General features: G+C 37.7%; 1 protein-coding gene across 1 annotated transcript; it reads left to right on the top strand.

Annotated features, from left to right (window-relative positions):
- Positions 1-3,037: 3,037 nt before the first annotated feature.
- LOC132556110 (tetratricopeptide repeat protein 9C-like) lies at positions 3,038-5,418 on the top strand. The gene is made up of 3 exons (XM_060220495.1): positions 3,038-3,314; positions 3,850-4,023; positions 4,636-5,418. Exons 1-3 carry the CDS (start codon positions 3,038-3,040, stop codon positions 4,764-4,766), a joined length of 582 nt encoding a protein of 193 aa, XP_060076478.1. The 3' UTR covers positions 4,767-5,418.
- The last annotated feature ends 5,922 nt before the right edge of the window (positions 5,419-11,340 follow it).

Genomic DNA, 11,340 nt, shown 5'->3' with positions numbered 1-11,340 from the left:
TAATGTTATGCACCAAATAAAAGGTAAATATACACACTACCTACGGATACATATTGTTTTACAAGGAACTTATCATAACTACTTTTTTTGAGCCAGTTTCCAAGCGAGGGGTCGATTTTTTAAAATCTGGAGTTGCTTGCCTTGTGTATTTTTAATGACCGTGGACCTCGGATTTGTCAACCGGCACATAAACTTGAATTCTGCTGATATTTCGTTTAAATAACGTCAGTCATGAGTGCTAAAACAAAAATCAATGTTTAAAAAATAATATCCTGGCCTCGAGTGCCTGTGGTTGATCAGAATAAATTTATCCATCCAGATTATAGTCGTCCAGTTTTGGAGACGCCTTTGTGTTCAGTCTGTTGGTCAATTTAAACCAAGGTCATTCATTTAGACGAGAATCATGTAAAAATTAACTTGACTTAATTGGTGTTGATGATACTGAAATCTTACATCGTAACAGTCTGTTCATGAAACATTAAAAAGGAAATTCGGGGTCTATACATCTTCCACCATTATTCGTGAAATTGTAAACGCTATCTGCTGATTCATCAGCATATTCCCTTCTCTTTACTTTGTTTTGAGCATGTGAAAACCAATGACACGGTGAAATTTAGAGTGCCAGTTCTAACACGGCATGCCATGTTCTCCGTCATGTCTGACAATATGAACACATCACGGATTACAATCACACAAAAGAGTCCTCACACAATTCAAAGTTGCAGATAAAACAATTGAAAAAAGTATCGTATTTTAATCCTATACAAAGACGACACCCTTCCGCCCCAAATACCTTTCTAATCAGTATTATGTATAAACAAATGAAATCCGAAATGCTAGCTGGCCACTGGGAATGGGCACTTAAAAGTCTGGCTAGCAAAAATAGAAGACTGAAATTAGTGTAGCAAATCCTTACTGAATGTTCATAATTTGCATCAGTTCAGAAGTTCATCAAAACCAGGACTGTGGATTGGGAATTCGTGCCAAATCCCTGTGGTACGAACGTTTTCGTAATACGTACTTTTCTATTGTTACAAATACGACGCTACCTGGACGACAGTTTGTGAGATGATACATGTAAAGTAGGGCGACCCTCTTCAAACTGGTATTCAATTAGAAACAAAACCATACCACCCATCGCAGCAACAATAACAGCTTCAACAGCAACCCCCGTATCAATACCATCAACAGTTGTCACAGAAACCACACCAACCACCAAAGTAACAACAACAGATTCAACAGCAACCCCCGTATCAATACCAACAACAGTTGTCACAGAAACCACACCAACCACCAAAGTAACAACAACAGATTCAACAGCAACCCCCGTATCAATACCGACAACAACAGTTGTCACAGAAACCACACCAACCACCAAAGTAACAACAACAGATTCAACAGCAACCCCCGTATCAATACCAACAACAGTTGTCACAGAAACCACACCAACCACCAAAGTAACAACAACAGATTCAACAGCAACCCCCGTATCAATACCAACAACAGTTGTCACAGAAACCACACCAACCACCAAAGTAACAACAACAGATTCAACAGCAACCACCGTATCAATACCGACAACAACGGTTGTCACAGCAACCACGTCAACCATTGCAGTAACAACAACTGCTTCAACAGCAACCACCATAGCAACAACAACAGTTGCCATAACAACAACGATGACAGCTGCCACAGTAATCATCGCAGCAACAACTTCAGTTGCCACAGCAACCACCGCAGCAACAGCAACAGATGTAGAGGATTTTGTCTACTATAAAATATATTAAGATACGTTTTGTCTGTTTAAACTAGAAGTAAATTTGTAAAACTTTTAAGAAATACTGTTTCGCATGACGTTTCAGTTTTCCATATATGAATGAACGCAGTGAAGACTTTCAGATTTAAAAACAGACGTTTGAAAAAAAGTCTCCAGTTAATTGTAAACTCTTTCCCTCTTCCTTTAAATAAACGCCTTGGTTTTGACTTTCTTCAACATCACTTGCTGTGTTATTTCAATTCCACTCCGCCTCAACCCTACCTCAGTTCTACCTCAATCTACCTCAATCGAACCTCAATCCTACCTCTATCAAACCTCTATCAAACCCCAATCTACCTCAGTCCTACCTCTATCAAACCTCAATCCAACCTCAATCTACCTCAATCCTACTTCTATTCTACCTCAGTTTTACCTCACTTTACCTCAATCCTACCTCAATCCAACCTCAATCTACCTCCATCTTACCTCAATCTGCCTCCATCCTACCTCTATAAAACATCAATCTACCTCCATCCTACCTCAATTCACCTGAAATGGATTGAGGAGGATTGAAGCAATACCCCCTCCCACTGTCCATTTGTTAAGCTGTTGAGGATGCTAAGTTTTGAGAGAAGTCTCGATGTACTCTGACGGAATAAGCTGCAGACCCGCAGATTTCGCTATATTTCATAAAATTGCCAAGGCGGAGAGCACATCCTTTTTCTGTTACAGATTTGATGTCGTTGACCACTCCAAGTGTAGAAGCTTTAGGAGAGAAAGATCCTTCCATGGAGATATTGAACTTGGATTGTTGTTGTATTTGGGGTCGATGACTTTGTGAAGGAATGAGTAGTGCAGAAGTTGAGAGTACAGGTCGCCTTACTAGCCTCAGCTAGTGGGAATTTCTCTTTAGTCGAGCGGAAGAGTGTTCGACTAGAGACCAAAGGGCCGCTAGTTCGAACCCCAGCGGCGGCGGGATGTTATCATTGCTCCTTCCTATTATAAATATATATACATCTACTCTCAGTGTAAAGTTTACATGAAGTTCGGTGTATTGTATTTGACAATATATATTGAGTCCTGCATTTTATTCATGAGTATATAGAATCTTCGGGAAAAATATTTTCTTGAAATGATGAAATGAATATAGTTACAATAGTATATGAAATGAAGACCCGTCTGTAGTGACGACTGGTACAGAAAGAAATACGCGCTTGCAACCTAAATTTTCAAACAGACACGAGTGGTCTCCCTTCGTTCCTATACAGTTAAAACGCGAAAATGCAGGAAACAAGTAGAAAAGTCAGTGATGACGAGAAGATCAGGACAGCTGCTACATTCAAAGCAGATGGCAATGCTTTCTACAAAGAGAGAGATTACAGAAAGGCTATCGGGAAATACCACAGAGCTATATTACAGTTGAAAGCTGTCGGAAGTGAATCAAAATGTGCCGCGTTGTTGCCGGTTGAAATGAAAAATGGTTCCCCACAAGAACTGTCTCCAGAAATGAATGATTTGTTTATCTCTTTGAGGGTGGACTGTTACAATAATTTAGCAGGTAAAAATGTATTGAAAAGTGAAAATTACTCCTAAGTTTACTTTTAGACCGTATGATCTTCTCCTGTTTGCCTATTTGTTTGCAAGTTTTTTCAATACTATAATCCATTTTGGGATTCCTCATTGGAACTCATTTATATCGGTCGTTTGACAAGAGACATTGTCAAACGTCCAATCTAAATAACTCCCAAGGAGGAATCCCACCAAGGATTATATCTTGATATGTTTGAATTGTAAATACTGTTTATGATAGCTTGATGTTTGATGGTGTAGAGATGAAAGGAGACGTGGGATATGTGTATTATTTTACCTTGGACAAATCAAATTATTAACCCTAAACCGTGGATATTTGAATAATGATTAAGTATGTCAAAACTCAGAGTAAAAGTATCAGAGACTCGTTGGCTAAACTAATGACCTATTATACTGCTAAGTGTGTGGACTTCAATTTAATTATAAGTTATCCCTGTTTTTGTCAGACAGTGGTAATATAAAGTTTAATGAAATACTTTTCATTTTAACATTGTGTATAACAGCTTGTCTGCTGCACCAAGAGAATCCTAACTACAGAAAAGTACTGGAGTATTGTGGACAAGTTCTAGAAGACCGACCATCCAACAACAAAGCCAAATATCGTAAAGGAGTTGCTCTGTATCACTTAAAACAATTTGACGAGGCTCAAGCCATCCTTCTCAGTTTAGAGGCAGCAGGTAACACTTTCACAAAATATTAATGTTTATGTACAATTTATCAATTTGTAACATTTTATTAAATATTCTTTTCATTTTATATCACCTTGGTCTAGTCTGCAGTGAATGTAGTAAACCAATATAGTTTTTATTTGACTATTGTCAACCATTGCCTAACAGGATAGACCATGGTGAAATACTCTGTGCATGTGCATCCATGCTTTAAGTAGGGTGAGATAACCCCAAAGGAGAGATGGGGGATCCCCCTGTTAGGACAATAGTATGATGTCTCATTTACAGCTTTATATAAACATCGCATCAATAACGGTAAAAAATTAAGCTCAAGATAACCACAATATTTCATGAAAAGAAACTCAAAAGGGTAAGAGAGAAAAGGAATCGTTCATCCGTATAGAGCCTTATGTTTGCAAACATAAATAATCTTTCAGCTCAATTGCGAGAGGTTGAAAATACTCTGTAAATCTGTATAGTTTATCACTCATTAAATATCGTATAATGGGGTACATGTTGGAAAACTCTTACTTGTGATAATCAAATATTCAAAATTCATGTATCGATTTGATACTTTATTGAAAAATACCATTTAGTAATATTCTACTCAATATATTTCAGATGCTGCAACTAAAAAGTATTTAGCACTTTGTAAACAGGCTATTCGAGAAGAAGATAAACAGCTTCAGAAAACCTATCGTGCCATGTTTAGCAGCAGTTCAACACTATCAACAAAGATGGAAGAAAGTTGACAAAAATGTAAACTGTATGGAAAGTGAAAGTATGTTCAATGATGCTTGCATGACATGTGACCCTTGTAAACTGTATGGAAAATGAAAGTAAATGATTAGTGACTGATGAAATGAAATTTTTGTTCATATAACATGTATGGAAAATGAAAGAGTATGAAAAGTGACTGCTTAATCTGTGATACTTGTTGGTTTGATCTTAACTTTGTGATCTCTAACAAGAGAAAATTAAACAATTATCTTTGAAAATGATGAAATACTTGCATTAAAAAATATCATTATTTCATAACTAGAAGGTAAAGTGTTTGGTTAGTGATGGGAGTTTTAAGATTAATTTGTGAAAAACAAAAATACATAAAACAGATTATCAACCAAGAAACTTCTTTTAACTGTGTACTGACTGGACTAGCACTGATGAGTGGTCAGATAAGAAAGGGTCAGTGTACATAGTAACCAGCCAGGTAGAATTCCAGATATTAAAACCGAAATGATATAGTTGATAGTACATGAATTATACCATATTTGATGTTGTAAAGCTACCTGCTATAAGAAAAATTGCCTGAGACATTTTAAAGCTATAATTTGAATATTTACTGTAAAATTCCTTATTACTGAAAAGAGTATTGAGTTTAATTAAATTCCTGTAATATGGAAATTGTGTGTTGTTTGTGCTTGTTAGATTGACATCTTCAACTGAAAAAATGTTGTCTTTTGATATTAATGATTATCTGCTGAGAGAGTGACTTATCAATGGGTGATTTAGCTGTTAGTTGAATAAATTTACCTTCTTTTACATCAGGAATACAGTCAAATTATGTTTGTTTGAGGAGGACAGTTGTGCAGATGACTCAGTCAGCATTTAACTGTTTCCCTGATGTCTCATTATGAGGAACAGAATCTTTATAAATGACTTTTACTGAACTTTTATATTATGAAGCAATTTGTTCTCCAACATGTCTTTGCTGGATTTAAACAGTAAACTAAACAGATACTAGTTAACACATGTATACACAACTAAACACATCTCTTTGTTTTTAAGTAAAATTTCATGTTGGCCTTGGTTAACGAAATCTATGGGTAATCGATAAAATATTGTACTGAGAGAAGGATTTGACAAGCTGAATGGGCAGGTGTTGCAGTGGTAACACACTGGCCTTTTACCTAGACATTGGGGCTCAATATGAAAAGGTATGGGGTCACCTGCTGGACTACAGTGGGTTTTTCTTGGGTACTCCAGGCTCCTCCACCGAAAAACCCTTTGAGCTTCCATACAGCCCAACAAGAGTGATTTATATCAGCTGATAGCTTGTTTCGCGGTTGTTGTTATTTTTTTTCTATCAGATATGCATTCAAATTTACGCATGTTTAAAAAAGCACATCAGAATGTTCTTATTTGTATGAAACTTTGGAAATCTGAAGACATTTTCTCAATTTATGACGATTAGATGACTGATCAAACTTGAAGTTGAAACTTGTGTGCATATAGAGCAAGTTATTAGCACCAGTGAAACAAGGGAATTAACTCTCACTTCTCTGACGTCCAATAAGTAGTTATCACACGCAAAGCTTCGTCATTGAAGGTGTTACAAAATATGAAATTGACATCTCAGTATTCTGCTGAGTATGTAGTACAAATTGTGCAGAAGTTTTGGCAGTTTTGGGATAGGATGATCTGTGATTTCCTGAAATTATGGGAGATAGGATAGAAGTTATTATAACTTAACACAACCAGTAGAAGATTAGAGTGTGACGTTTCGATGACTACACGGTCACCTTTATCTTATAACACAACCAGTAGAAGATTAGAGTGTGACGTTTCGATGACTACACGGTCACCTTTATCTTATAACACAACCAGTAGAAGATTAGAGTGTGACGTTTCGATGACTACACGGTCACCTTAATCTTATAACACAACCAGTAGAAGAGTAGAGTGTGACGTTTCGATGACTACACGGTCACCTTCATCTTATAACACAACCAGTAGAAGATTAGAGTGTGATGTTTCGATGACTACACGGTCACCTTTATCTTATAACACAACCAGTAGAAGATTAGAGTGTGACGTTTCGATGACTACACGGTCACCTTTATCTTATAACACAACCAGTAGAAGATTAGAGTGTGACGTTTCGATGACTACACGGTCACCTTAATCTTATAACACAACCAGTAGAAGAGTAGAGTGTGACGTTTCGATGACTACACGGTCACCTTCATCTTATAACACAACCAGTAGAAGATTAGAGTGTGACGTTTCGATGACTACACGGTCACCTTCATCTTATAACACAACCAGTAGAAGATTAGAGTGTGACGTTTCGATGACTACACGGTCACCTTCATCTTATAACACAACCAGTAGAAGATTAGAGTGTGACGTTTCGATGACTACACGGTCACCTTCATCTTATAACACAACCAGTAGAAGATTAGAGTGTGACGTTTCGATGACTACACGGTCACCTTCATCTTATAACACAACCAGTAGAAGATTAGAGTGTGATGTTTCGATGACTACACGGTCACCTTTATCTTATAACACAACCAGTAGAAGATTAGAGTGTGATGTTTCGATGACTACACGGTCACCTTTATCTTATAACACAACCAGTAGAAGATTAGAGTGTGACGTTTCGATGACTACACGGTCACCTTCATCTTATAACACAACCAGTAGAAGATTAGAGTGTGACGTTTCGATGACTACACGGTCACCTTCATCTTATAACACAACCTGTAGAAGATTAGAGTGTGACGATGACTACACGGTCACCTTCATCTTATAACACAACCAGTAGAAGATTAGAGTGTGACGTTTCGATGACTACACGGTCACCTTCATCTTATAACACAACCAGTAGAAGATTAGAGTGTGACGTTTCGATGACTACACGGTCACCTTTATCTTATAACACAACCAGTAGAAGATTAGAGTGTGGCGTTTCGATGACTACACGGTCACCTTCATCTTATAACACAACCAGTAGAAGAGTAGAGTGTGACGTTTCAATGACTACACGGTCACCTTCATCTTATAACACAACCAGTAGAAGAGTAGAGTGTGGCGATGACTACACGGTCACCTTCATCTTATAACACAACCTGTAGAAGATTAGAGTGTGACGATGACTACACGGTCACCTTCATCTTATAACACAACCAGTAGAAGAGTAGAGTGTGACGATGACTACACGGTCACCTTCATCTTATAACACAACCAGTAGAAGATTAGAGTGTGACGATGACTACACGGTCACCTTCATCTTATAACACAACCAGTAGAAGAGTAGAGTGTGACGATGACTACACGGTCACCTTCATCTTATAACACAACCAGTAGAAGAGTAGAGTGTGACGATGACTACACGGTCACCTTCATCTTATAACACAACCAGTAGAAGAGTAGAGTGTGACGATGACTACACGGTCACCTTCATCTTATAACACAACCTGTAGAAGATTAGAGTGTGACGATGACTACACGGTCACCTTCATCTTATAACACAACCAGTAGAAGATTAGAGTGTGACGTTTCGATGACTACACGGTCACCTTCATCTTATAACACAACCAGTAGAAGATTAGAATGTGACGTTTCGATGACTACACGGTCACCTTTATCTTATAACATAACCAGTTGAAGATTAGAGTGTGACGATGACTACACGGTCACCTTCATCTTATAACACAACCAGTTGAAGATTTGAGTGTGACGTTTCGATGACAACACGGTCACCTTCATCTTATAACACAACCAGTAGAAGAGTAGAGTGTGACGATGACTACACGGTCACCTTCATCTTATAACACAACCTGTAGAAGATTAGAGTGTGACGATGACTACACGGTCACCTTCATCTTATAACACAACCAGTAGAAGAGTAGAGTGTGACGTTTCGATGACTACACGGTCACCTTCATCTTATAACACAACCAGTAGAAGAGTAGAGTGTGACGATGACTACACGGTCACCTTCATCTTATAACACAACCAGTAGAAGATTAGAGTGTGACGATGACTACACGGTCACCTTCATCTTATAACACAACCAGTAGAAGAGTAGAGTGTGACGATGACTACACGGTCACCTTCATCTTATAACACAACCAGTAGAAGAGTAGAGTGTGACGATGACTACACGGTCACCTTCATCTTATAACACAACCTGTAGAAGATTAGAGTGTGACGATGACTACACGGTCACCTTCATCTTATAACACAACCAGTAGAAGATTAGAGTGTGACGTTTCGATGACTACACGGTCACCTTCATCTTATAACACAACCAGTAGAAGATTAGAGTGTGACGTTTCGATGACTACACGGTCACCTTTATCTTATAACACAACCAGTTGAAGATTAGAGTGTGACGATGACTACACGGTCACCTTCATCTTATAACACAACCAGTAGAAGAGTAGAGTGTGACGTTTCGATGACTACACGGTCACCTTCATCTTATAACACAACCAGTAGAAGATTTGAGTGTAACGTTTTGATGACTACACGGTCACCTTAATCTTATAACACAACCTGTAGAAGATTTGAGTGTGACGTTTCGATGACTACACGGCCACCTTCATCAGACAAATGACTAGTAGTGTAAGAGATGGTAAGGAATCGACCAACGTTTTTGGATGAACTATAATCCTATGTACACTAAGGTCAAAAATAGTGTGACTAGATGGTAAACGAATAATAGACCAAACAAAATGCACCAGATGGTAGCAATGTACAGAAGTCAATTTGCTACGTTTTGTATAACACTTGGTCATAGATGTGCGAGAGCCTGTAGCCCCCCTCGTCCCTATTAAAATAATTAGGGTATATCTGTCACAATCCGACTTTATTCGGGTAAGTATACGTTTGGGTACGCGCGATACGGTAGGTTGGTGCTTCCATACTAGAGCGTCCACCCGGTTATGCAATGATCGTACTTTGGTACCGCAGAATACAGATCATGGTTTCTGTGGGAGAAGGAGTAAACTTATGAGCTTGTTACTCTCGATTGGTGGAACAGGCGGCAAACGACGTCTTATGGAGATCCGGAGGGGTCATTTTATTTCCACACATAGACTTTACTGAAACCATCGGCGAAGGAAAGATCAGATCCTCGGAGGCAACCGTCAGTACTGGTGTATATGGAGATGTGTACATTTTGTAGATAGACCTTGACATTGTATAGAAATGATCATTGCTGCTTTCCCATCTGTGATATTTGTCAACTGTGATATGTGACGCTACAGAGACTTTAGGTGTAGAATCGTGTAAATTGTATGCTTTGAAAGCTTAGTGTGAAATCTAATGCATGTTCGGATGAAATGTGAGTGAGTGTTATCGTACACAGTAAAAAAAACACAAAAAAGTATTGTAACCTTTGTAACTAGTGTAATATATCTGTATATAATTATCGTTGTTGTTGTTTGTGGCAATTGCTCGGCTAGATTACAATATCATATGTATAATGTGTGAACGATCGGCTTTTTAACTATTATACTTAATAACTGTTATACAATTAAGATAATTTAAGACAATTAAAACTTTTAAAGTTTGTCTGTATTGACAATGATACCAAGTTTTAGCCTCGTTCTATATGATGAGTGTATTGACAGAACAGGGGAGTACCTGCTGTGTAATTAATACTATATTGACTTTTAAAAGCTGCCTTTCTGTGACCTCACTGTACACCTCGGTCTAGACCTTGGATTAGATAACACATTTTTTTTCAACAAACAGTTTACGCTACTTGAATCTATATTTAAAAGGACGATTTGATAAACTTGGCTCTCAGTTTATCAAATATATTTCTAAAAAAAAGAAAAAAGAGAATGTGAGACAAAACACCCTAGAAATGGTTTTCTGCTACAACACACCAATCCAGCAATATTGAAAAAGGAAGGAAAAGTTATAATGAATGATTAAACAGATAAAATATAACATATGGTAATACTTACTCGTGATTCGAGTAAAAAAAAAAATAAAATCAAATGCAAGTTATTTTGACGGACAAACATTCGTGATGAGGTGTCCCATTTTATAAATTGCGTACTGTAGCCGTCCAAAATCCTAGCTGAAACCAGTTGTGTTGACAGGACGGTGTAAAATAAACATCGGAACCGATGACATCTAAATGAAGACTGCATGGTAGACGTGTCTATTGTTTACTGCAAAATAATTTGTTACATCAGTAAGGTACAAAATGCAAGGCTAATTTTTTTCTTTGAAAAGTATCCCAGAATGGGTAGTGTGACGTCACCTTTCAGAGAAGAAAATTAATACATAACCACGTATGTGTTCTATAGTAAAAATAAAGTCATTGTTAATAAAAAAAAAATTGGATGTAATTGTCTATACATACATTGTACAGGTATACTAATAGCTTATTTGGAATTACATTTATACATGTATAGCCTTTAGGGGGCTTTAACGAAGTAGGTGTGAAATATATATCAACTTCGCGGCCAGTAGGGGGCTTTAACGAAGTAGGTGTGAAATATATATCAACTTCCCGGCCAGTAGGGGGCTTTAACGAAGTAGGTGTGAAATATATATCAACTTCGCGGCCAGTAGGGG

Source organism: Ylistrum balloti, unplaced genomic scaffold, assembly GCF_031769215.1.
Source record: "Ylistrum balloti isolate Yb309-2 unplaced genomic scaffold, AGI_CSIRO_Ybal_v1 Utg370546, whole genome shotgun sequence".
Taxonomy (NCBI): Eukaryota; Metazoa; Mollusca; class Bivalvia; order Pectinida; family Pectinidae; genus Ylistrum; species Ylistrum balloti.
The sequence above is the reverse complement of the archived record's forward strand: the minus strand, read 5'-3'. Positions and strand labels throughout refer to the sequence as shown.

Bases quoted from the DNA above. Each gene is read 5' to 3' on its own strand.
- LOC132556110 (XM_060220495.1), top strand. From the start codon at position 3,038: ATGCAGGAAACAAGTAGAAAAGTCAGTGATGACGAGAAGATCAGGACA. The intron at 3,315-3,849 runs GTAAAAATGTAT...TGTGTATAACAG, and splicing joins CTGTTACAATAATTTAGCAG to CTTGTCTGCTGCACCAAGAG. The intron at 4,024-4,635 runs GTAACACTTTCA...AATATATTTCAG, and splicing joins TCTCAGTTTAGAGGCAGCAG to ATGCTGCAACTAAAAAGTAT.